Raw genomic sequence first — 27,578 nt, forward strand, 5'->3', positions numbered from 1 at the left:
TATATACTTTTTTTTTTAACTTATCGAGATGCCTTAGGAAGACAAAATCATGAGAGTACTGATTTTCTTTCTTTTGTTCAACTTATTGAAATAATTTTTAAGGATAAATTTTTGATAGAATATTAACTTTCAAAACGAACAATATCTCATACTTACAATTAAAAAAACAACTAATTAATACATCTATAAATATTTACCAAAATAAGAATGCAATTTTTACAAAAATTAAATATAAATCTTCTTATGACGTATAAGTATTTAAGTTTCTTATACACATAAAAATTTAAATTAGTTTTTTCATAATAATCTTTTATTTTTTATATTACTCAAAGTGAAATTTAATAAATATCTATTTGAATTTAGCATATATAAGGCTGAATTTTGTATAGCAGTGGTCAATTTTAACGTTTAAATTTTAACATGAAACTTTCTGTATAAGAAAATGATAAAAAAAATAAGAAGAAGAGAGGTTTGTTATGGTTACATCACTTCATGTATGTATAGTAAATATATAGGGAGTTTCTCTCTCCAAATTACAATCTAATTAGGGTAGGATACTACTAATGAGATTCTATCATTATTAAATTAATTGCATATAATTGGATACAATATCGTACAATATTGCATATAATTTGATAATTATTATTTTCTTAATACTCCGTAGGTGAAGATCATGAACTCACCGTAGCGTCAAAAACTGTTCTTGCCTAATGTGTCGGTACATATGAAGGACTGATTATCCCAGCTTGTAATTTTTCTCGCACAATGTGGCAGTCTATCTCAATGTGTTTTGTGCGTTCATGAAATACTGGGTTTGCTGCTATATGTAATGTCGCTTGATCGTCACAGAAAAGTTGAGCCGGCAAGTTACATGACACCTTTAAATCCTGCAACGCAACCAAACTATCTCCAAACAAGTATTGGCCATCGAGCGGTATTCTGCTACGTTTGTCTGTTTTTTTAACTTCCATGAGATAAAAGAAGAACCAAGAAAAATGCAATATCCAGATACTGATATCCGAGTTGTCTGAAAACCTCCCCAGTCTGAGTTTGTCAATGTCAGATTATTTTCGGATGGCAATAGCAATCCTTGTCTTGGATATCCTTTGATGTATTTTAGGACTCAATTGCGGCATCCCAATGAGGTTTCCGTGGATCCTGTATATATTGACTTAGGGTCTGAACCGAAAATGCTATGTCAGGCCGAGTAACCGTGAGGTATATCCGTCATCTCACTAGTCGTCTGTATTTGACTGGATCCTTTAATAACTTTCCATCGTCTGGTGTGAGTTTTAGGTATTGTTCCATTGGAAATTTGTCTGAACGAGCACCTGTGAGTCCCCTATCCTGCAAAATAGCAAGTGCATATTTTCTTTGGGACATGTAAATACCAGCTTTGGAACGGGAAAATTCAATCCCTAAAAAATATTTTAGTTATTCAATATCTTTAATGCGAAATTGTTGTAATAGACAATCTTTAACACGCTGAATTTCTGTCAAATCATAATATCATCCACATAAATCAAAAGGGCAGAAAATGATGAGTTATTCTGTCTTGTGAATAGAGAGTAATCTGTCTTAGACTGTTGAAATCCTACAGATTTAATCACATGAGAAAATGTTGAAAACCATGTTTTGAGATGCTTGTTTGAGACCATAAAGGAATTTGTTGAGTCGAAATACAATGTTCTCCCCTGTCGATGATGCCCGGGTGGCAAGTTCATGTAAATAATTTCATGCAATGTGTCATGTAAGAAGGCATTTTGCACATCTAGCTGGTGAGTAAACCCAATTTCTGGTTGTTGCAATGGTGAGAAGACACCTCATAGTAGCTGTTGGTGAAAAAGTTTCAGAATAGTCGACACCTTCAATATGAGCGTACCCCTTTGCAACAAGGCGCGCCTTATATCTGTCGAGCTACCATCTGAGTTGTACTTTATTTTATAGACCCATTTGCATCTGATGGGTTTCTTCCCAGTGGGTAACGGTGTCAAGGTCCACATTTGATTTAGCAGCAAGGCGGAAAGCTCTTCCTCCATTGCTTTTTGCCAATTTGGATCAAGGATAACTTGAGCATAAGTGTGAGGTTCTTTGGTGGTTGTGATGTTAGCAAGATATGCACTATGTATAGAAGAAAATCGTGAATTAGAAAGAAAATGATGCATAGGATACCTGGTTCCATTCGGTCGGTCTTGGACAGTGGTCGAATGATTGGCTTGGGATCCTGTTACGTAGTCTTAAAGTCAGGATGGGGTTGATGTGCGACTGGATCGTCAAAAAGGAAGGTCGGTTGGAGAAGGTTTGGTAATGGGTGCTAGACTTCTTGACATGGGAGAAGAAGGTTGGTCTACTGGAGGTTCAGGTGTATTATGACGAGTAGGAGAAGAAGGTTGGTTTGATAGAGGTTCAGGTGCATTGTGACGAGTAGGAGAAGAGAGTTGGTTTGATGGAGGTTCAGGTGTATTGTGACGAGTAGGAGAAGAAGGTTGGTTTGATGGAGGTTCAGGTGCATTATGAGGTTGATCGAGTGAATCTTGGACAGAAGTGGGTAAGTCAATGTCAATAGTGGGCAAAATACCTTGAGGATTGTGTTTGTGACTATTGGCAGAATGGGAAAACACTTTCATGGAAGATGACATTCCGACTTGTAAAAAAAGTGTCTGCATCTATATCAAATAATTTGTATGTTTTTTTATTGTGAGGATAACCAATGAAGATGCATTGTCGGGCACGCGGATCAAATTTTTGCTTAGGTGAAACAACAGTTGCGTAACAGAGTCAACCAAAAGTTTTTAGGTGGGAAAGTGAAGGTGGTTGATTATATAGTAGCTCAAAAAGTGATTTATTTTTTAAGTAAAGGTGATGGCAAGCGATTAATGATATATGTGGCGGTTAAAACACATTCTCCCCAAAATTCTAATGGTAAATTGGACTGAAATAGGAGGGCTCGTGCTGTGTTTAAAACGTGTCTATGTTTGCGTACTACTCCATTTTGTTGAGGAGTGTAGACGCAAGTGCGTTGACATTCAATACTTTTTTGAGAAAAAAAATCATACATTGAAATAAATTCAAATCTGTTGTCAACGCGGATGGTTTTAATAGATGCCTGAAATTGATTTTGTGCAAATGTAATGAATGACTCTAAAAATGTTGGGTTTCAGATTTGTGATTCATGAGAAATAGCCAAGTACATCTAGTATAGTCATCGACTATAGTGAGAAAAAAACGTTTTCCAAGATGAGTTGGGTTTTATGAGGATCCTAAATGTCACAATGTAATAGATTAAATGTAGAATGAGATTTTACTGTGCTTAAAGGAAATGGTAGCCTTGTCTGTTTAGCTTTGGGACAAATACTACAATTATATGAATGAGAATGGGATTTTTACTGATAGGGATAGGTAGTAAGGAAGATACAAGTTGTAGACACGCCGAAGAAGAATGTCCGAGGCGCCTGCGTGTTGTTTACCCGAGCCAATCATCCTCCCGTAGCCAACCAAGTCCTATAAAACGCAACCATGTGGAGTAAAAACTACACAACAATTTAGTGAATTGGTTATCTTACTAATGGACATGAGATTTAAAAGAAGGAACACAAAGAACCTCTTTGAGAGTGATTTTGTCATTGAATTTAAGTGTGCCGGTAGAATGGACGCAGTTGAGTCTGTGGGCAGATTAATATTTGAAATAAATGATGATGAAGTGTGTATGAAAAATTGTGAATCATATGTTATGGGCAAAGCAGACCTGCAGAGCTAACAAGTCACTTTTATGTTATTGTTGAGCGAGTAAATAGTTTGTTATTTTCTTATGTGTATGGTTACATCAATATAGGGAAGTTTCTCTCTCCAAATTACAACAATCTAATTAGGTACTAATAATGAGATTCTATCATTATTAAATTAATTGTATATAATTGAATACAATGTCGTACAATAATAACATATAATTATATAATTATTATTTTTTTAATATTCTGCGTTTAGACATTATTTTTTTTACTTGCACTAATTTTCTTAATTTTATTTTTGTTGGCAAAATATGATAGTAAATTAACCTGAATTTAGTTTTGTTTTTAATTTTAAATTTAATTTATTTAAATTACATCATATTTAACTATGAAAAGATAACACTGTATACTCTATTGATTATTAATTTAAATTTTATTAACTTTTAAATTTATGTTGGTTATTAATTTTGATTTTATTAAAACGATTGCTATTTTTATTTTATAACTTTTAATAATTATAATTTTATTATATATTATTAAATTAAATCAAAATAAATAAATCAGTTCAACAATTTTATAATTTCGTATAACGTTTAATAATTATGTTTTATTAGTTTCTATAACTTCTTTTATTTTCTTGAATTAGTTATAAGATAACAATAACCTAAATCTTAAAATGGGTGTTGAAAATGGTGGATCAATCATCCCATTACCATCATGGCATCATACTTCACAGGGCTTCAACCTGAATGGTCAGATCAGTTGCTTTTCGTGAAAACAAACGTTCCTAAAGTCATTTCCTTTATCAAAAGTTGTTTCCTTTAACTTCCACTCTAAAATTAAAGGAAAAGGTAAAAGAAGAAGCTACGCATTTCACTCTGTTATAGTTAATCTTGTTATTAAATTTTTCAAATTTCAGAAATTAAAAATTCATCATATAAATGAATAACTTGAAAGTGTAAACTAATAAAAAACCCATATAAATATAACTTAAAATAAACAATTTATATGTTTTTAAATGATAATTGTTTTTATATTAAATTTTGTTTCATAGTATTTATCATCTTAAAATTAAGATAATGCTTTTAATATTATTTTCATTTTTATTTTTTAAATGAAATGGATGGAAAGTATATATTTGTAACTGAAAAGGTATACGTGAAGTAATAGGATGTAACTGGAAGGAAACTTAAAACGCATCAGAAACTTCCTTTCCCTATTCTTCTTAATAAAAAACATAATTTCTAATTTTATTGATAATGATTACACTAGAATTCTAACGTGAGACATTATACATCATGCTAGATCCAGCTTTTTTTTTTCAATTAAGAAAAATATGATGGTTTTTTTACAAAAAATACAAGTTTATTTTAAAGGAAAATAATAGTTTGAAAAAAAACCATTTTATAACTCACTTCAATAATATAATAAATTTTTTTAAGTTAAAAATTAAGTAAATATAATTAAAATATTATTATTTTAAAATTGTCAAATAAGTATTTTTTGTTTGGTATATCAAAATATCACTTCTAATTAAGAAACACAAGTTCCTAGTGATCTAGATAAGAGGCACTAAGAATGTATCTAAACTCTGTTGGTAAATATTTAATTTATCTAAAGTTACTATAGAAAATTTCAACGAAAAAAAGGACACCTAAAATTGAGACATAAAATTTGATTTTTTATGGTGATGGTATTATATTGACTTTATAATGCGAGAAACAAACATTTTAGATCATCTTGTGAAAAAATTGACACCTTGGATAATATATATATATATATATATATTATTGTAATTAGTTTAAAATATATTTTAATAAACTTAATGATAGTTACTGTAGGCACCTGGTAAAAATTAAAAGGATATATTAAACTAATCTTTCAATAACTTACACTATCTAAAAAACACTAAATTACTTTTAATAAAAATTTAAAATTGCATTCTTTGAAGAATGATACATATGGAGATTTCCTGTAAAAATGAGTTATGATTTTTTCTTATTGGTACAAATTATTTTTATAACTTATAAAAAAACCACTTACAATATTATATTTAATCCAAAATCTTAAAATAATAGGTGTGTGAGTCATTTTATTTATATGTTATTTTTTTTTTCACTTTTAGTCAATATTGAACTCAAAATCAAACTTTGATACCTAATAATATTCTTCTCATCGTGAAATTGTGGATCTTTTCTCGATTGATACTCTCTCTCTCAAGTAAAACACTTTTAACCATGATTACCTCACTAACAACCCTTACTTATATCATTATTTATCATAATGAAACATTGTTTGAATAGAAACACTTTCAGTTTAAGAATTACTATATATCATAATAAAATCTTTCGAGAAAAAAATAGTCGATTATCAATACAAGACCTTGACTTTAATATAGTAGGGTCTTTTAAAAAGATACATCAAAAAAATATTTATATCAACAAACTACGGAATCACCTATACAAGAGTCCACAACAATCACCAACTCATTCATAGTGTTATAATATCTTATATGAATTTGTTGATAATTCATTGATACTTAATTTTTACCATGTAACCCTTTCGAGAGACTCTTTTCATAGTTCAATCTTTTCATAACCGATCAATTAAAAGTCTAGTTGAATGTAATCATAAATTGTTTTATGATAGCATAAAGAGAAAAATATTCCTAAATCTTGCTTATAATGGTTTTATGGCATGGGCTATTTTTAAGTTATGGATTTGGTTATCAAGTATTATCATTATGAATTCATTTACTACAACATATAATGTTGCATAATGGGGACATTTGTTTTGTGATAATGAACTATAGACGTATTATCGGCAAACTTGTAAACCTATAATAATCATGAAAATGAATGATCTTAATTATTATATAATGTTTAAACTACTTGAATTTGACTAGAGGTAGACTTTCACAGGGAAACATCAAATTTAAAAATCTTAAAAACTTGCAGTATTAGGATTTAGGCAGTAGTTATATAAGAAAATGGTAAAAAATGGTAAGAATAATAGATGTTTCTTATTCTCTTATGTGTATATTACATCATTTCATGTATAGGAAATATATAGAGGGTTTCTCCCTCCCCAAATTACAATCTAATTAGGTAGGATACTAATCATGAGATTCTATAATTATTAAATTAATTACATATAATTAGATACAATATTGTCAAATATTACGTACAATAATTACATATATTTTGATAATTATTATTTCCTTAAGAGCGTTTTAGCAAAAACACCTTTTAAGGTTTGAAACTGGAATGAATTTGGTTAGAACTCGTAGTTTAATTTAAAGGAAAAAAAAAAGTTGAATTCCGTTTAGAAAATAATCGAGTTAATTAAAGCTATAAATATAGTTGAATTGATTTGATTGGTTAAATTAAATTGTGCGATAAGTTGAGGTTTGATGAGGAGGTTCTAAGGAGGAGCATGTGGAAGAGAAGGAATTAGGAGAGAGAGAATGATAAAAAGTGAGTGAATCCGTGAAAGTTGAGACATGCGGAGACATGGAGAAAGCTTAAAAATGATTATCGTAATGGATTTGGCATGATTTGTGAAAAGAAGAAGAAAGTGGTTAGGAAGTATGATTATGAAGGAATAAAGAAGAATTGTTAAAGATGAAGGAAGGTTGATAATGAGGTGTAGTGTTGGGAATGATTGGTGTGAAAGCATGTGCAGAGGGAGGCAGGAAAACAGTGATTTGAATAAAAATGGTGGATGATGGTTAAAACTGTAACAGAGGAAACAAAGAAATGAAAAGAGAAAGAGTTGAAGAGTAGAAAATAGGAATAAAGAGAAGAGAGAGAGGCATGGATATGGTCAACATTGAGTTGAATAGGTGCACGTGTCCCTCAAGAGGAGACCGTCACCCATATATTTGGCACCCCGTTCCTTCTTTTTCCTTTTCTTTTTCTTCTCAAACTCTTCTTTTCTTCTTCTTCTTCTTCTTCATTCAGATTCTCACCGTTCAGGGAGGGCCATGTTAACCACCGTCAACAACGACCACTCCTTCTCCGCTTTCAGCGACTGCAACAGCGACAGATCCGCCGAATTCTCCACACCGTCTTCCGAGACCCGCCGCCTCCTCATCGCCTGCTCCGCCGACAATTCCGACGAATTCATTCGTCACCTCCTTCACAACCTCCATTCCTGTTCCATCGAAGAGCAGAAACAAGCCACCATGGAAATCAGGCTACTCGCCAAGAACAAGCAAGAGAACCGCGTCAAGATCGCGAAAGCCGGCGCCATTCAACCCTTGGTTTCACTTCTATCGTCCTCGCCAGACCTCCAGCTGCAGGAGAACGTGGTGACCGCGATTCTCAATCTCTCGCTCTGCGACGAGAACAAAGAGCTGATCAATTCCTCAGGAGCGGTGAAGCCTCTTGTGGGAGTTCTGGAGACGGGGACGCCGACGGCGAAGGAGAACGCAGCGTGCGCACTGCTCCGGCTCTCGCAGAGAGAGGAGGACAAGGTCTCGATAGGGAGGGCGGGGGCAATTCCGCCTCTGGTGAAGCTTCTGGAAGGTGGGGGGTTGCGCGGGAAGAAGGACGCGGCGACGGCGCTCTACGCGGTGTGTTCGGCGAAGGAGAACAAGGTGAGGGCGGTGAGGGCGGGGGTTATGAGGGCGCTGGTGGAGCTGATGGCGGACTTGGGGTCGAGCATGGTGGACAAGGCGGTGTACGTGGTGAGCGTGGTGGTTGGGGTGGCGGAGGGGAGGGTGGCGCTGGTTGATGAAGGGGGGATTCCGGTGCTGGTGGAGATAGTGGAGGTGGGGACGCAGAGACAGAAGGAGATCGCGGTTGGGGTTCTATTGCAGATTTGCGAGGAGAGTTGGGTGTACCGTACTATGGTGGCCCGCGAAGGAGCCATTCCACCCCTCGTTGCTTTCTCACAGTCACACTCCCACTCCCATCGCCCCAGACACAAGGTGACCCTCACCATGCATCACTTTTTTATTTTCTATTAATTAACAACTCTTTTTACACTCCAAATTTATAACCATTATTATATTACATCTTGTTGTAAAGTCATAGGATATGATATCACGTTCTGTCTTATTTGTTTGTTATTGGTGTACTTTGGAACAGGCCCAGAAACTAATAGAGCTTTTACGGCAACCAAGATCCGGCGATGGCGCTGCTCGTACCTAGGAAATGTCAGCATAAACCCTACCACACCACCATCCAACAAAAAAACAAGTATATAGATTCTTTGTAACCAACAAGCTTTCTCATTTTGTGTGATCTAAACCATGCCACCCTTCTGCTTTCTTTTTCTTCACTCTTTCCCTCAGATATTTTTCTTTTGCTAATTCATATCTTACCATGATTTTCAAATTTTATAGTTAACACTACAAATGAAATCATATATTAAATATGATGTTTTCTATTGTTTTATATATTTGAACAACAAAATATTTATTTAAACAAAACATGCATTGGAAGAAGGGACGGAACCAGAAAACAATATTTATTTTAATAAAATATTGAAAGTGTTAATCTCAACAGTCAAATTAATGCTTTGGATATTAATTATGAGATGAATAAAGTTTTCAAATGAAATTCAAGATTGTAAATATTAATTGCTAGTTTCATACATAAAGAATATATTCATAAATTTGCGTCTGTTAATCCTACTTTTTTAGAAAATGTGATATTAATCATATTGTTTAAATTTATTAATTAAAATGATTAATATGTTTTATTCTTTAGACAATAATCAGTAACCCTGTAGTTGATATTAAATTGATTGATATACATTAAAAGCAAATTTTATAATTAAAATTTCTTTAAGGTTTGTATAGTCACATGTCTGAATCCACATGTTTAAATAAAAAACAATGTCCTAAAACTAAAGAAAAATAGAAAAACGACATTAAAAGTAATAAAAAAAGTGAATGTCAAACCTCAAAAATATTAGTCTTATATATAATGTTTGAAATTAAATTCATTATATTGACAAAAGATATTAGTAAATAATCTTTCATTCACACATCATTCATAATAAAATTATATAATACAAAGGAAAGACTCAAAAAGACTTTTAAAAACCTTAAAATTAAATTATTTTAATATTTTCACATGTTTTATTTTCAAATGAAATAGTAGTAATTATCTCTACCTGAAAAACCTTATAAAAGGGAAATAGTGTATTTATGCAAAAAAAAATTATTATCTTCACAATAATAATACAATATTTTATAATAAATATTTTTATTTGATTTTAAAAATAAAAAATATTTTAATATTATTATATTACATATCATATGTATATAAATTAATAAATTCAGGGGCCAATACCCCTAGCCCCATGTGTCACGGTCTACCAACTTACCATAAATCATTATAACTTTATTAGAAGATAGAACTTTTAAATTTATGATGATGGTCAACTTAATCCATACAATATTGGAATAAATTATGAAACAGTCAGTATAAGCCACTCTTTAAAATATACGAAACATTCAATATTTTATTAAAGTTGATCCTTATGTTTATTTATTTTATAACTTTTTCATAACTTTTGTTTTTTTTTTTGTCTATTTTACTTTTCCAACAATATTAGTTTATAATGTATTAAAACTAATCCCAGTTAGGGAAGATAACTAAGGTGAAAAAGAAATCAATAGGATTGGTAAAATTTTACGTCAAGATAAATACAAAATGTTACAAATTTTACATCAAGATAAATATAAATGTTACATAATTTTTTTTTTAATTTTTTAAAATAAAAACTTTTATGTTAGACATTATTATGCAACTTGACATCTCAATTATGCTAACACCTTAAGTAACAACAATCATTCGTCATCACATAAAAAAATATTATTAAAAAAAATACAAAAATATGGAGAAATTAGACAAAAACACATACCTTGACAAAAATATACATGAATAAACTATATTTATTCATAAAGAATTTTAAAAACAAACTAGATAATAGTTTATTATACCAATAAAAAGATTCTTTATGAATAAATCCTAAATTAGCCAATTTACTAGCCCACGTATTTCTTTCATGAAAAATATGATTAATCCTGTACCGGTACGGGGCGAGGCCGGGACCCACCTGGCTGCCCGATGCCCAGTCAACCTGACCGAGACCAGGGGAACCTGGCTGACGCCTTAGAAGACTTGGCCGACAGGCCGAGACCTTGGAAGACTTGGTCGACTGTTCGAAAGGTCGAGACCTTAGAAGACTTGGCCGACAGGCCAACAGGCCGAGACCTTGGAAGACTTGGCCGACTGTCCGAAAGGTCGAGACCTTAGAAGACTTAACTAAGACGACTGAGACCACAAGGATTTGGCCGATGGCCGACCCACACCACGGGAACTTGGCCGATAGCCGAACCCTGTTACAATTAACACTCAAACAAAGGTCAGTAAAGCTAATCCATCATCAAGAAGTAGGTAATGCAACCCTAAGCGGTATCTACCTCGATAAACGGGCCCAACAAGGTAAGCCCATTAGAATAATATAAATAGCGTGCATCCCAAGGAGTAAGGTATGTCATTATTACTGTTCACCTAGCTGAGAGCTAACCACCCGCTTTACTGACTTGAGCGTCGGAGTGCCTTCCCAAGTACCCCACCATCCGGTGTTCACCCGACGACCGAGTGCCGAGTGCCGAAAGATAAGCAGAAGGAAGAGAAGGATCCCAGTTCATCACTCAACCACCTGCCCGACCGAGGGAAAGAGAAGAAGACTTCAACAGTTCTCTAGGTCTCATCTCCCTAGCAGGAACAAATCTTATTTATTTATAAATTGTATACTCACTATTTTCTACAATTTTCTACAATCATTTTCATTCTACTAGACCATAATTTTAGTGATTTTTGGTTTCAAAGAAATTTAATGATGATTTGATGTTGGAACTTTGAATCAGTATAAAAAGATAAGTTAAGTTTTTGTCTTTGATACATCAGACAAGTTAAAACAAGAGACAAGAAGAAGAGAAAAAAATAACAAGTGGCAATTTGAAGTTTAACATGAATAAGTCAACATTCTCGTGGAAATTAAAAAACGAAAATGAAAAGGCAAGTGGGGTTTTGTATTTAGGTTTTATTTTAAGACATAGTGATTTTAAAAAATATTATGCGCTGTGGAAAAATTTAACTTTCAAATAATGTTATGACTGAAAATTTAATTATATATAGTTTGAGGTTTAGTATTTGGATATTAAATTCATAAATTGCATTTAACGGTGATATAGTATATATTTATTTCATCCCTAATTCAAAGTTAAAGTAATAAAATCTACGTCAATATTTTATTTTTAATACAAAACTACAATAACAATGAATAAATCAAGAATAGAAAAAATAAGTATTTTTCTTTTGACTTTTTCTTGAGAAGGTGTCACGATGAAACAAAACACATCCATAGAACGCGTTGAAGTGGAATTTTTTTAATGCAACTGTTGAACACTGTTAAAATGCTCTAAACTTCACTCGCTATTTTTTCTTTTCTTTAAATGTTTATATTTAAGATAATACAAACATTACATGTTTTTAATAACTATTTCTTTATTTTAAAAATAATTTTACTGTACTTGAGGTTAACGACTTATTTCACCCCACAGTTTATTTATTTTATTTTATTTGATTTATTCTCGTTATTATAACAAATTATAATTTAGTTTCACTTTTTAAAAAGACAAACGGAATTAAAAAAACAATGTTGTATAAAGGTGATAATATGTGTCAATTGAAAATTAATTTAGGAGTAAATTTAAACATTTAAAATCTTAGGATTCCAAGAGTGTTTGAGTGATGAGAAGAATGTCATATTTTCAAAACTAAATAATTGTTCTTTGGATTGCATTATCTGTTCAACTTCTTCTTAAATCAACAAATACAACATTTGGTGTTTGATCCAAATTAGATGATTTGGAATCACATTAAAATACTAATTAGCTTGATTTTGATAAATGTTTGCATATTTAATTATCCGATCAAAATCCAAAACATTAATTTCAAACTAAAACAATTTGATGTTTATTCTCTTTATGCATTTTTGTAATAAGGCAATAATAATGGAAGAGAAGCAAACAAAAATTAATATGAAAGTGAAAAATAAATAAAGTTTGTCCATACAACATTAGTTATAGTATTCATGCATTGAAGGTATTACTTTGAATATGAAAAGTTATTATTTAAATAAGTAGACATAGTATGTTAAGCAATTAAATTTATGATTTTACTTTTATTGTAAATAATGTAATGTGAATAATATTTTTTTATACATGAAAGTTTAGGTGAATTGGATTTGGTGAAATCATTGTAAAAATTACTAATAATATTAATTGTAGATTTTATTTGACATGGTTACAATGTGGAAATAAAAATGTACCAAACATTGTACTTTATTCAAATAGTTTCTTAAACCTTGCATTGTAGTCTGTCTTTTTAGAGTTGTTAACGTACTTTCAATTTTGTACAATAATAAGGATCATACTTGTTTTTTTTTACTATAAAAAATGAAATAATTATAATTCAGGTACTGTCCTCATAATTATGAATGAGCCCTTTTCTTTCTATACCTTAATAACTCCAAAACTACTCTAAAATTCAAAATATAAAATATATTTTAAATTATAGATTTAGTATGTAGTTTTTAAATTTGAAAATATCTTTTAAAATTTAAATTTCAAAAAATATTTTATATTTAAAATAAAATTTGAAATTTACTTTTTAGATTTAAAAATGTCTTTCAAACTTTATAGTTTTAAATATAAAATTATATTTTAATTCAAAATATAAAATTATATTTAAAATTTAAAATTATATTTTAAATAGTAGAATTTGATATTCTAGAATGTAGAGTTTAAAAATTATTTTCGAACTTGATTTCTAAATGTATAATTTAAAATATAAATTTATTTAGAATAAATTATATATTTTTAAAAAAAATATGAAATTACAAGAATAAGTAAAAGTAACTGGCCCAAAATGTTTGACCTTGGTTCAAGTTACAGACAGCCCAAGTTAGATTAAATAAGACATTGGGTTTAAGAAAACGTTTAGATATTCAAAACTTGAGACCTTCAAATAAACAAAGAGTTTAATTTTGATATACTTTAAATTAAATACAAATTAATTAATTAAGAAACAATTTCACTCTTACTAAGAAGATAAAGTTATTATTAAGATGACTATTAACCAATGTCATACTAAACTTTTGAAATGAAAAGCAAATAAAAATATATTTCTTAATAAATAAATAAAATTACAACATAAAATATCCATCTCTCACTCCCAAGGAAATAAAAGGGGCCTAATCCTAAATCTAAGAGATAAAACTTCAATAAAATAAATAAGTTTGAGTGTAGAAAGTTCCATCGAATAACTTAAAAGAACTTGAGATAATAAATAATACTTCATTCTTGTTCATCAGGAATCAATAATAACACTTCCTAAATGGTCACTCCTAATTAATGATTTTTTTTATAACACAGCTTTTATGTCAAATTGCACTTTCATGTAATCAAAGCTAATTACAACCCTTGAAAGACTCCCATAGCTTAGATGTGCATGTTACAACTAACTACATTATTCTTGGGTAGGCCTTTAATTATATTTTATTGCATCCATTTCTATTGAAAGTGACTTAAAGTACCAATGCTCCATTAGGTTTAGAAAAAAAATAAATTAAAGTAGAAGAAAAAAAATGAAAGTGTGTTAGAAATTGAATGTAAAAAAGTTCATTTGTAAAACACAATAATGATGATTTTTTAAAAAAATATATAAACTTGTGAATTTTAAACTCAACATTTTTCCATCTTTTGTGTGAATAGAGAGATTGAAACGTAGAAACAAGCATATTATATTTTTAGACGTGTTTTGCATGGTGAGTGCCTATCTAACTGTGCATATACTTTTTTTGAACAGATAAAAAGAAAAGAGTAATAACTTTTTGTTATAATATAGTTTTTTAAGTTCCCTTCTTAATTTGTAGTTATTTATGTATTTATTTATCTTTTAATTTTCAAATATTAAATATTTATTTTCATTCCAACATTAACTGAGTTAATACATTTTTCTTTCCTTAACATTTTAAAAGATAAAATAGAATTCTATGTTTTAAACTAAATCATGCATAAAAAATTGACATTAATAATATTCCATTATATCTACATTTTTTAAATATAATTTAAATAGTTTAATCTCCCAAAACTATATTTTAAAAACAAAATTATTTTAAATTAAAAAATATAATAATTCGAATATGATAATTGATTATAAATATACTTTAATTTATCTTACTTGATATTGAAAAAGTTATAAATAAAAAATACTATTCAAATAGTTTCCTTTCAACACATAATTTTATATTTTTTATTAAAAGCTTTTATATTTTCACTATATTACTTGACATAAAATAACGATAAAATTAATTTTATTATAAATCTATAATTTATTTGTTACTTCTTTTACCGATAAAAATAATAACCGATAAAAAAATAATGATTATATTATACCGTGTTCTACTTTATTCTTTTGTTTACATGTGTTCCAGTTTTGTCAGCATATCATAGTTTGTTGAATAATATAATTGAAAATAAAAAAAAGTTAAGCGAGGGTCCAATGTCTGACATGGAATGCGCTGTCCGAAAAGCTTCTTCTAACGTGCGGACATCAAATACCTGTAACCAAACATGTCCGCAGAAAACTGTTCCCAACCAGATAAGCAAGGCCCATCAGCCCATAAAACCACACATTTTGGTTATTAAACATCACAACTCACATCCAGTTTAAAAATCACTCAGATTTGAAAATAATATTTCAGAAAACTGAAATTAAATAAAACTGTTTTTCTTTCCAATAATTTTATTATTTTAATATTATATTTAAATATAATGTTATATTTAAAATTAGTTAATAACTAGTAAACATATGGCGTTTCTTAAATGTTATAATTTGACTGTTTTGTGATTATAATATATTTATATTTATAAGAATATATAGCAATATATAAAGGTTTCCTTTTGGTATAAATACTTATATTTATATTTTTTAAATATATTTTAAAATTAAGTATGAAAATATATACAAAGATATACATTTAATATTTCTAAAATGCTTATATATAAATACAATGCTACTTTTATTAGGATTGTATTTATATATAATATTACATATTTAGAATTAACCAACACGTAATGACTAAACTTGATTTTGTGGCTTGTTTTATGTATTTTATTTATAATAAATTTATATTTATCAATTTTTAATCATGAATTTGTAATAAAGTTAAAATTATAAAATGATAATAATCATGAATACAAAATGTATAACATATTTCTTCACTGGATAATTTTTAACTATTTTATAATAATCAAAATAATGTATCCATGCTGTAAATATTAATTTGATTTGATTTGATTTAAATTTTATATAAAATTACAATCAAATTGCATTTGTTTTTTAATATTTAATTTATATGACTTTTGAATAAAAAAATTAAACTAAATCAAGTTACAAATATTGCTAATGGTAGTGTGTGAAACACCTTTTTAATCGTGAATATTATTACCTTCATTTATTTTAAAGTAGAAAAAAGAAAATATTTAAAAATACTTTATTAATTATTTTAATTATTTCTTAATTTAATGATAATATTAAGAGATTTAAATTGCAAATAAATAATTAATTATATAATTTTATTTGATATCTAGAAAGTTATTTTAACGTTAAGAACGTGTTTTGTTACTATAAGGAAGGAATAAAAAGAATATTTTTTCTTATTTTATTTGGTGTAGATAATTAATGTTTATCTATGAAATTGTAGAAGTTAGGTTCGGTTATATTGGCAGTGTCAGACTGTTAGGTTTCGCATTCTTGCATTATTAATAACTATTTTTACCATAATTATTAGAAAATGTTAACATCAATTTTAATTTTTAAGTATTTGCAACGGTCCTAAAGAAAAGTATTTGAAACTTCAAAGCAAAACATTTTTTACTGAAAAAGAAACCATTCATGGTGTAAACAGTAAAACGTCAGAAAATATTTTTAATAATAATTTAATTGCTAATTATTTTGTAAAAAATAATGAAGAAACTAAACATATTTAAGTATTTTAATACGGGTGGATGCAGATCTGCATATAATATATTATAATAAACTTATTTTTAATTTGATTTAATTTTACATGGGTCACACTATTTGTGTTGTGGGAGAGTAAAGCGTGGGTTGGTAGTGAAGTTGACGATTGCTTTGTTCTGTTTGGCCTTGTCTCCGATTCTTCTTCTTCTTCTTCTTTTTCAAATCCATAGAATAGAATACAAAATTTCCTCACTTAGAAGCTTCTTTGTGCTGTGTGTTTGAACAAAAGTACCTTATTCTCTCCGCAGATTTTTGTCTGCTTTTACACCAACGGTTATTCTTTACAAAAGCCTTTTGTTATTGTTGAGTGAGCTAAGAGCAAGGTTTTGTGGGAAGGAAGAGAATAGATAGATGGAGAGTTACCTGAATGAGAATTTTGGGGATGTGAAGGCCAAAAACTCGTCGGAGGAAGCGCTTCAGAGATGGAGGAAGGCTTGTTGGCTTGTTAAGAACCACAAGAGGAGGTTTCGTTTCACTGCTAACCTCTCCAAGCGATTTGAGGCTGAAGCTATCAGACGCTCTAATCAGGTTTCTTCTTTGTTTTTTTTATTACCTTCACTTTCCTTTACGTTTTTTCCTGCCAGATCAAGACAAGTCAGAACAAAATACACTTTCGCTTCTTCTTTTGGCGTTTTGTGTCCAGGAATCTGAATATGTTTATTTCTTTCTAATTCTTAAATGGTAATTGTTTACTGTTAGTCTGTAAAGATGGAATCTGATATGGTTTGAGTTGAGCCAGGCATTTTTTGGTAAGTGGAATGATCGGAGATTAATGATTTTCCTTAAAATAATTTAACTTCAGCACCAGCAGATAGAGCACTGTTTACTTTGTTCCAGAAATTAGGAGTTGATGTTTGTGGTAGTTCTGATGGAATGGTCGTGGATATTATCATCTTTGCCACGCACTTATGACATTTCTTATGTTTCGCTGTTCTGCTTGGTTGGACTGAGATACCCATCCTTTTAACTAGAATGTGAATTACTTGAAAACTTCCAACTTATTTTCCCCGCATCCTTTTGTTTGCAAAACCGGGAAATGGAATGAATATTTGTTGTAGGTCTAAACATTGTATTTACATTGGTCCATTTTATTTCAAAATTTCACTCCTTTCCTTTTCTTTCTGTCTACCGTTTTAAGACTAGCCTATGTTGTATATCGTTTTGGTTTTGGGGCTATGTCATTACTTTTAATTTTAGGGTAATAAATAATAATCAAATGACAGTGAATAACTATAAAGTACAATCTTCAGTTCAAGAATTACCTATCCTTGATGCTTAGGGGGAATTTATATTATAGGTGATAAATTGCCCATTTTCTCAAACTTGCATTGCCAGTTATTCTCTACATACTTCAGCATTCATACGTAGGTTTGGGCATGTAAAACTCTGAATTCCAATATATGAATTTTCTGAATTTGAATAAGAAAACAAGTCTTGGAAGGATTGGAATATGTGTCCCCTCACTGCTTTGGTGCATCCCAACCCAATATTACTGTAATAGCTTAATTCCATCATCTCTTAATTTCCCTTCTTCCGCTATACGCTACAGGAGAAATTCAGAGTTGCAGTGTTGGTTTCGCAAGCTGCTCTTCAGTTTATTCATGGTAAGGAATTCAACTGGTACGCACTTCAGATTTTTTGTGAAAGTTTAACTTTAAGACAATAAGCAAGTCTTTACTTCCCCAGGTCTAAATTTGTCAACTGAGTACACTGTACCGGACGAAGTTAAAACTGCGGGGTTTGAAATTTGTGCTGATGAGTTGGGATCAATTGTTGAGGGACGTGATGTGAAGAAGTTAAAAATTCATGGTGGGGTTGAGGGTATCACAAACAAAGTCAATACCTCAGTTGATGATGGGATATCAACATCTGAGCACTTGCTCAATCAGAGAAAAGAAATTTATGGAGTTAATAAATTCGCTGAAAGTCCAGCCCGCGGATTTTGGGTTTTTGTATGGGAAGCCCTTCAAGATACAACCCTGATGATACTTGCTATCTGTGCCTTGGTCTCTTTGGTGGTTGGCATAGTAATGGAAGGGTGGCCCAAGGGAGCACAGGATGGAATTGGTATTGTTGCTAGTATATTGCTTGTAGTGTTTGTCACTGCCACAAGTGATTACAGACAATCACTGCAGTTTAAGGATCTAGATAAAGAGAAGAAGAAAATTACAGTTCAGGTCACGAGAAATGGTTTTAGGCAGAAGCTTTCAATATATGATCTGCTTCCTGGTGACATTGTCCATCTAAATATTGGAGATCAGGTCCCTGCTGATGGGCTTTTTGTGTCTGGTTTCTCTGTGTTAATAAATGAATCAAGCTTGACAGGGGAAAGTGAACCAGTGAATGTTGGTGAACTTAATCCCTTTCTGCTGTCTGGAACCAAAGTCCAAGATGGATCATGCAAGATGCTTGTGACTACTGTTGGAATGAGGACCCAGTGGGGTAAACTAATGGCTACTCTAAGTGAAGGGGGAGATGATGAAACACCTTTGCAGGTAAAACTCAATGGTGTTGCTACCATAATTGGGAAAATAGGCCTCTTTTTTGCAGTTGTGACCTTTTCTGTGTTGGTCCAAGGGCTATTTAACCGCAAGCTGCGAGAAGGATCCCAGTGGACATGGTCTGGTGATGATGCAATGGAAATTGTGGAATTCTTTGCTATTGCTGTTACTATTGTTGTTGTTGCTGTTCCTGAAGGCTTACCTTTAGCTGTAACATTAAGCCTTGCTTTTGCAATGAAAAAGATGATGAACGATAAGGCACTTGTTCGTCACTTGGCTGCTTGTGAGACAATGGGATCTGCCACTACCATCTGCAGTGACAAGACTGGCACACTAACTACTAACCATATGACAGTTGTAAAAGCTTACATATGTGGGAAGATTAAAGAAGTAAACAGTTCTAAGGTCTCTTCTGATTTCTCATCAGATATTCATGATTCTTCTCTAGCAATTCTACTTGAATCAATATTTAACAACACGGGAGGAGAGGTTGTCAAAAACAAAGATCAGAAGATTGAAATTCTGGGATCACCAACTGAGACTGCACTTTTAGAATTTGGATTGTCACTTGGTGGTGATTTCCTAAAGGAACGACAAAGGTCAAAACTTGTGAAAGTTGAGCCGTTTAATTCTATAAAGAAGCGCATGGGGGTGGTTTTACAGCTTCCTGATGGTGGTTTCAGAGCTCATTGTAAAGGTGCCTCTGAAATAGTTCTAGCTGCATGTGACAAAGTTGTGGACTCAAGTGGCGAGGTTGTTCCACTCAATGAAGACTCCATCAATCACATGAATAATATGATTGAAACATTTGCTGGTGAAGCTCTCCGAACACTTTGCCTTGCTTACGTGGATATTGATGATGAATTTTCTGTTGGAACTCCTATTCCTACTAGGGGTTATACCTGTATAGGAATTGTGGGTATTAAAGATCCAGTTCGCCCTGGTGTTCGAGAGTCCGTTGCCATTTGTAGGTCAGCTGGTATTGTTGTTAGAATGGTTACTGGAGATAACATAAATACAGCAAAGGCTATTGCTAGAGAATGTGGAATTTTAACGGATGGTATTGCAATTGAAGGCCCTGAGTTTCGTGAGAAGACTGAGGAGGAATTGCTTGACATCATTCCGAAGATTCAGGTGCGTACATGTCATTTAATCGATTTTTGTTGGTTCTCGCTTCTTGTCCTGGACTTGAAAAAGTCTACATAGAGGTTGCTATGACCATGCCAATAACATAAAAGAATAATTCATAACAAAATTCCCATTTGAAGTTTGAGATTTCTATTATGGTTCTGCATTATATATATGCTGTAAATTGCAGTATATAATTGTTTAAAAGATTTCTATTATGGTTTTACATAAAAATGTCTTATAGAATTTAAAAGATTTTGTTAGAATATAATTGTTTTTTAAAAGACTTTTATTTGAGTATGATTTTATAATTTGGATCTCAAAGATTTATGAAATATTAAAATATAAAATCTTAAGATTTGAAACGATTTTATGGATTTACAAAACTTATAAGATTTCATGCATTTTAAAACAAAATCATAAGATTAAGTATCATGTTTCTTTGCCTTTTATGGTGAAATCCAATTTTATCTATTATCCTATTTTACAAAATTACGTTAATCAAAGTGCATTTTAGTGGTAGCCAGCCAATACAAAAAACACTTGATACTAGGTTACTAAGTAGAGGTGACACAACGTGCGGCTTGGTCCATCAGATAATTTTGGTCCACTTTAAAAATTAAAATTAAAATTAAAAAAGTGTATTTTTAAAAATTCATATTAATAAAATTAATTTTAATTTTAGTTGCATATTGCTTTTATTTTTTCAATATCGTTATTATTTTATAAACCGGATAGCTCATAAGCCTAGATGTCAGTAGGCTATGTGATAAACAGGTTGGGCTAAAAATGGTATGATTCGGTTTAGGTCACGATATTTTGGCTTTTGCTTCCTGCCCCCTATCAATTTCTGAAATTTCAGAATTGCCCTTCCACGTTTCCGTGTATTCTGGAAATGGAAATCTGAAATTCAGAAATACATTCCAAAAACCAAAACCTGAAATAGGTTGTTTTGACTTCCGGAAATGAAATTTTGGAATAGAACTGAAAAATCAAAATTTCATTTTAGAAAGGTAAATTAGGAATACAAATAATACCATTCAGAAAAAGGATTCTAGAAAACAAAATCCTAAAACATATTTTGGATAGACTATTCTAAAAAATTGTTCCAGAAAGGTGTTTTGGAAATCCAAAATGTGAAATTTATTCTGGAATACTAAATCCGGAATACATTATAACAGCACTCTGCACCCCTGTTTAAAAACTAAAGAGGACATTTTTGTCATTTCTTATCAGTGATAGGTGCAAGTTTAAATTTGATTGGGTGCAAGAATAAAAGGTCCGCTATTTTTTACCTGGCATGACTTATGTTGCGGTTTTTCCAATCAGTCCATCTGGCCAAGATCATTTCGATATTTCTACTACTAAACCGTTAATGAAAATAGTATGCCAAAAACTTTTTTTTTTGTAACAAAGGGATGCCAGTGATGGACCATTAGAATACACTGGGTGAATGTTGAACATTGAATGTAACAGTTTGGGGTCCTACATTACACTTCTCCAAGAAGAAATTCTTCTACAATTATGTGATGTCTATATCTGCAGGTAATGGCCCGATCTTCTCCAATGGATAAGCATACACTGGTGAAACACTTGAGGACTACATTTCAAGAGGTTGTTTCAGTTACTGGTGATGGAACAAATGATGCTCCAGCACTTCATGAAGCAGATATTGGACTTGCAATGGGCATTGCGGGAACTGAGGTATGCCAAAACAACTCTTGTGGATCTTGTCTTAGTTAAATTCTTTATTTAATTTGTAAGCATGAATGGTTTTGTATGAGCGAGATGTTATTTTTGCTTCTTCTTTTCATGGGGAATTAGGTAATTGGATTTAGCGGGTATGTTTCATCGTCTTTATTTCCAAATGCAACTTGAATGTTTTGGCAGAAATGTTGTTTGAGTTCTCTAATATGTATTACTATATTTAAAGTGCCTATGACTTCCATGTTCGTTTTAGCCTAATTTTCCGATTTTTTTTTTAAAATCTAGTTCAGGGAGTTGATAAAGAAGCTGTTATTTCCTTAAAAGAAGCTGAACCAAATACTTTGCCACGTATTTTTATTACTTATCTGAATTCCTGAACGATTCATTGGTTGCTAGTGGAGGGTCTTGATCTTTGGAATCATTATGCTGAATTGTACTTGATGATATATTTTGTAAACTTTTTTATTTGATCAATTTCAGGTAGCAAAAGAAAGTGCTGACGTAATAATTCTAGATGATAACTTTTCCACTATTGTGACCGTAGCCAAATGGGGCCGCTCGGTCTACATAAACATTCAGAAATTTGTGCAGTTTCAGCTAACTGTTAATGTAGTTGCTTTGATCGTTAATTTCTCTTCTGCCTGTTTGACTGGTAATCATGATGCTGCCCGCTTTTATCTTCCTGATCAAAATTTTCCTTTTATTTTTTTAAGTAATTTATTACTTTTTTGTCTCATTTCCCCCTTTCATATATGAATTACTAGGAAATGCTCCTCTCACTGCTGTTCAACTTCTTTGGGTCAACATGATTATGGACACTCTTGGAGCACTTGCACTTGCCACTGAACCACCTAATGATGAGTTGATGAAAAGACCACCTGTTGGTAGGAAAGGAAACTTCATCACTAATGTGATGTGGAGGAATATCTTGGGGCAGTCTATATATCAATTTGTCGTGATATGGTTCCTACAGACCAGAGGAAAAGCAGCATTTCATATTCATGGCCCAGATTCTGATATGATATTGAATACACTTATTTTCAACTCATTCGTATTCTGTCAGGTAAATCTAAAACCACCGCCGCATTGGACTATCTAAGCTTCTGTCTTTCTTTGCTCTGATATGGTCCTGAAATTGAATGGGCAGAAGTTATATTAATTGAAAATTCTGCCTGGCTTTGGAGACTTCTTTTTTAGTTACTGACTTCTTTTGCTATTATTTCTTTTTCTTGTTAATACCTAATAGGAATATTTGTTTCCTCTTGTCAATTATAAAATATTCTCAATATTTTTGCAAAACCAATGCCCCGACTTCTTTCTTTGAAATATTAAAAATGCTATGGTCAAATATTTTTCTAAATGTTGAATTGAGTGTACGAGGAGTGAAATTTCCTTAATAAAATGTTCTGACTGTAATACCTTCTGATTATGCTTTTTATGATTATATATTGGTAGGCTTTCAATGAGATTAGCTCCAGAGATATGGAGAGGATAAATGTGTTTGAAGGTATATTGAAGAATTATGTGTTCGTAGCTGTGCTCACTTGCACTGTGGTCTTCCAAATTATTATTGTTGAATTTTTGGGCACCTATGCAAACACATCTCCACTTAGTTTGAAGCAGTGGTTCGGTAGCGTTCTATTTGGAGCCTTTGGCATGCCAATTGCAGCAGCTCTAAAGATGATCCCCGTGGGATCTGTCTAAAATCAATGCCGACAAATTAGGTACAATCCCTGTTCTAACTTGTAAATCAAGGGTCTTTTTTGCTCCTAGTCTCTTAAAAGAGACCTATCAAACAAACAGTTTTATATCCATGAAGTTTCCTTAAGCTGACAAATAAGAAGTTAGATTCGGTATTTGTTCCTGGTGTCAAAGTACAAAAGTTATACATTTTGCATTATTATCGTCAAATTAAACTGATTTATTTGAAGTAACTAAAAACATTGTATATAACAACGTGTTGCAGTATAGAGATTCTAATTTCTGTTTGCTTCAGTATCTTATTATTTTGACAACAGCAGTAGCAGGGACGTCCACCCACAATTTCTTTCTATTTAGTCTTTAAGTCATAGAATTGATGAGTTTGCAAAAGGCTTGTTCATTTTCTTGATGCGTCTTTGTTAGATAATTGATTGCTTCTTATGTTTAAATTGCGTTTTTTCGGCTAGACCAAGATCATAATAATAGTTTAAGCTTTTAGTTATCATGACTATCAACAGATCAAGTGCAGGAGCTTATCCTGGTTGGATTCTTCTAGGTAATGAGATTGGAGATCAAAGCTTCTGATATTTCCAATTATGATTTTCCATGAATGAGTATGGTATCAAATTAAAATGCAATGAAGATTTATGCAATAACTTTCTCTTAGTAGCTCATTGTAATTGTGAAAGCAACTTGTATTTCTACGCATTTTAGACTCCAGTTTGCTGAATAAATTATTGGTGTAATTAGTAGAGTTACTTTTGAGAAATTAAACTGGAAGTTCTCGAGCTTTGAAGCTGGCAGGATAACTTCAGTTATGAATATACACGATACTGTTTTGGTGTCTGTCCTAACGAGAAGGAAAAAATCACCAATCTGGTAGTTTGAGAATATTTTCATTGGTCTGGACCAATAAAGAAAACTTGACTTTTGCATATATTAGTGTACAAATTCTCATCAATAGACTGGAGTGGTGAAGTTCTTTCTATTAAGTGTGTTTGACATGATATGCCTCCTCTTTATCCGAAATTATCTCTGGCAGGTTGGTTCCCCTGTCTGATCAAAGTTAATTTTGATTATGCAGTTAGCCAGGAAAATTTGTGGATGCCCATTATTTTTTGAAGACCAGAAGCGCAGTGCCCAGAAGTATAAAGTGCTTCCATTCAATCCTAAAGAAGCAGTGGTGGCTATAGATACAAACTTTGGCTTCTCAGAGTCTTAAGGTACTCAATGGATGGGAGTTCAGTAGGTCTTTTATAAGAGAATTGCATTTGCTCTAGTTCTGCACAATGTACCTTGTTCTGTGAATTGGGCAGCTCCTGCTGTAGCCTAAAGGTTTGATATCTTTTCATCGGTACTCATAATTTTCAGTGCTGAGGCCGTTGGAACATGATTATTTGATTGTTTGAAATTATTGGCTGGTTAAGATTTTAATAGATTTTATTCTTGAACTAACTAAAATACGAAGCCGTTAAAGAATTTCAACACATCTCATTACAAGATCTACTTCGACTCTTTGTGCTTTCACCTGGCTACACACAGGTTGCCTTAAAAGTTACCATCAAATGCAAATTTAAATGTTTACCCTTTCTTGCTTCCTTCATTCTTAGCCCAAACATAGGGTTAATAATTATATCCTGCAATCAACAAAGTAACTTTATTTATTAAATGGGCGAATAAACTTTGTTGGATGGTTAATGGAAAGAGTAAATTAAGACCGAAAACTATGAAGAATAGAGTTTTTATTTTAATATATAGGAAATAGGACACGGTTAAGTGTTGTACTTATACTTATTTTAATCATATCATACTGAAGCCGCATTACACGGATTTTTGTATATACTGTGTCATTTCAAATCAATCTCTGTTTGAGTTATTAAAAGAAGGCATAATAAGGAGTTTATTTTGGCTCAACCATGAAGATACTTCTCCTATGTAGCTTGTTCAGTACAAGTACTACTTTGACCGCTGACACCAATCATTTTTCACGGACTTCAAGTTGACCCTTCAACACTTCTATATTCATCATTCCTTGTTCTGAAACTGAGGATAAGGGAGGAAGCATCAACACCAAGATCTCTCACCCTAGACTTCCAGGCTTATCAAAATCTTAGAAGACTCAATTTCAAGTCTTATAAAACTATGTTTAGATCATTTTTTAAAGTACTTTGAAAAAAGAAACAAGTTTCTAAACTAACTATCAATCTATACTTATAACATTTGAGGGAGCACAATCAGACAACTTTCTACACGTGTCACTCTTATGAGTTTTTGAAAAAAAAAAGAAAAAATGAAATTTACCAGAAGAAGAATGTTTTACAGGTTTGCAGATTGTGAGGCTTTAGTTGAGAAGAAAACGAATCCATGGTTCTGCTGGCCCAAAATGAGTGAACAGGCCCAATATTTATAGATGGAGGAAAAATTAGGGTTTCTGAATGTGTTTTCTGTGTGCCTAGCAATGGCTTTTCCAAAAGCGTGTATGGTTGTGCAAATGTCGATTCCAACAGCTGTGCAGAACAATGACAGAGCACCCTTCAGGTTTTTGAATTTGAATTTGAATTTCCGCTTTCTAGTGTCACTTTCCCCATTCTCTGTATCTCTGAAACCTAATTACTATCCTTTACTCCTTTTCACCAATTCAGCAACTTCAAAGATGCCGTATTTGAAAGCTTTTTCCCCCCAAAACACCATTATTTTTCACTATATATACAGTGTTGTATACAACCATTATTTAATTTTTGTTCGGTTTTGTTCTTTACATTTGCCATCGAACGAGGTAATATGGTAATCTTTATACCGTTTCTAGGGTTGAGTTCGTGTTCTAGGGTTGTAAGCATGTGTTAATTTCATTTCTTTTTATTTTTGCCTTTTTGATATTTTGTTCTTTTTGATTTGTTCATCTGTTCAACTTTTTTAGTGTATTTTATCTCCTTTTTGTTGAGTTCGTGTTCCAGGTTTGTAAGCATGTGTTCATCTTATTTCTCATTTTTTACTTTTTGTTCATCTCATCCAACTCAACTGTTCAGGTTGTATTCTATTACTTTATATTCTATTACTTTATTTTCTGACATGCAAAAGCTTTCTTCAGATTTTTATTTGTTTTTGTTCTCTGTTTTTTTTTATCAAAGTTGCAAACTTTGATCTTCTCTACCATCCTTTCATTTTTTGTTTGTCAATATGTTTTCTCATGTTTTTTTCAATATTTTTTGGTCCTTGGTTTTCTTTTTCTGATAAAAAAAGCTTTCTTTCTCACATGCAAAAGCTTTCTTAAATTTCTTTTTGTTTTTGTTTTCTCTGTTTGCAAACTTTGATCTTCTATGCCATCCTTTCATGCTTTTTCTCAATTTTATTTGTCTTTGGTTCTCTGTTTCTGATCAAAGGTAATTTCTTTTTGAATTTGAATTGTCCATTGTTATTGTTTTTGACTTTTATTAGACTGCATTTGAAGAAGAATAGTCTGAATATCAGTTTGAAGAACACATTGTTGCTTAATGTGTAGCATGCATTTGAAGATCAATGTGTAATTTGAAGATCAATGTGTAGGATCAAAGAACATTCAGATGAGGAGTGATACAAGGATCAAACAATTTTGTAATTGTTTAAAGAAATATTTTTTATACTCTGATGAAAGAAGTCTATATCAATGTAAAATCAATTTCTTTGATTGTGTAAAAAGACATTTTGTATACAAATAGGATTTT

The 27,578-nt window shown here is 31.5% G+C and overlaps 2 protein-coding genes and 1 long non-coding RNA gene across 5 annotated transcripts; all 3 read left to right on the plus strand.

The window, feature by feature from the left end:
• The first annotated feature begins 7,110 nt into the window (after positions 1-7,110).
• LOC137820058 (U-box domain-containing protein 4-like) lies at positions 7,111-9,014 on the plus strand. The gene is made up of 2 exons (XM_068623838.1): positions 7,111-8,661; positions 8,822-9,014. Exons 1-2 carry the CDS (start codon positions 7,714-7,716, stop codon positions 8,882-8,884), a joined length of 1,011 nt encoding a protein of 336 aa, XP_068479939.1. The 5' UTR covers positions 7,111-7,713; the 3' UTR covers positions 8,885-9,014.
• A 7,854-nt stretch (positions 9,015-16,868) lies between these two features.
• LOC137820057 (calcium-transporting ATPase 1) lies at positions 16,869-25,311 on the plus strand. 3 transcript variants are annotated; one of them, XR_011082533.1, is made up of 9 exons: positions 16,894-17,368; positions 18,390-18,444; positions 18,527-20,475; positions 22,015-22,173; positions 22,657-22,828; positions 22,941-23,239; positions 23,632-23,900; positions 24,377-24,433; positions 24,962-25,311. XR_011082533.1 is itself a non-coding variant. In XM_068623837.1 (8 exons), the coding sequence occupies exons 1-7, from the start codon at positions 17,192-17,194 to the stop codon at positions 23,878-23,880; spliced, it is 3,060 nt and encodes a 1,019-aa protein (XP_068479938.1). In that variant the 5' UTR covers positions 16,869-17,191; the 3' UTR covers positions 23,881-23,900; positions 24,962-25,311. The 3 variants fall into 3 exon arrangements, 1 of the variants encoding a protein (XP_068479938.1); XR_011082532.1 differs by having other exon boundaries at positions 24,396-24,433; XM_068623837.1 differs by lacking the exon at positions 24,377-24,433 and having other exon boundaries at positions 16,869-17,368.
• Positions 25,312-26,288: 977 nt separating this feature from the next.
• LOC137820059 (uncharacterized) lies at positions 26,289-27,578 on the plus strand. The gene is made up of 2 exons (XR_011082534.1): positions 26,289-26,415; positions 27,313-27,578. It is a non-coding gene; the product is annotated as an uncharacterized lncRNA (long non-coding RNA).

This window comes from Phaseolus vulgaris, chromosome 9, assembly GCF_000499845.2.
Source record: "Phaseolus vulgaris cultivar G19833 chromosome 9, P. vulgaris v2.0, whole genome shotgun sequence".
Taxonomy (NCBI): Eukaryota; Viridiplantae; Streptophyta; class Magnoliopsida; order Fabales; family Fabaceae; genus Phaseolus; species Phaseolus vulgaris.

Coding starts and splice junctions, on each gene's coding strand:
- LOC137820057 (XM_068623837.1), top strand. CDS start 17,192: ATGGAGAGTTACCTGAATGAGAATTTTGGGGATGTGAAGGCCAAAAAC. Junction 18,445..18,526: donor TGCTCTTCAGTTTATTCATG/GTAAGGAATTCA, acceptor TTACTTCCCCAG/GTCTAAATTTGTCAACTGAG. Junction 22,174..22,656: donor TGGGCATTGCGGGAACTGAG/GTATGCCAAAAC, acceptor GATCAATTTCAG/GTAGCAAAAGAAAGTGCTGA.
- LOC137820058 (XM_068623838.1), top strand. CDS start 7,714: ATGTTAACCACCGTCAACAACGACCACTCCTTCTCCGCTTTCAGCGAC. Junction 8,662..8,821: donor CCCATCGCCCCAGACACAAG/GTGACCCTCACC, acceptor ACTTTGGAACAG/GCCCAGAAACTAATAGAGCT.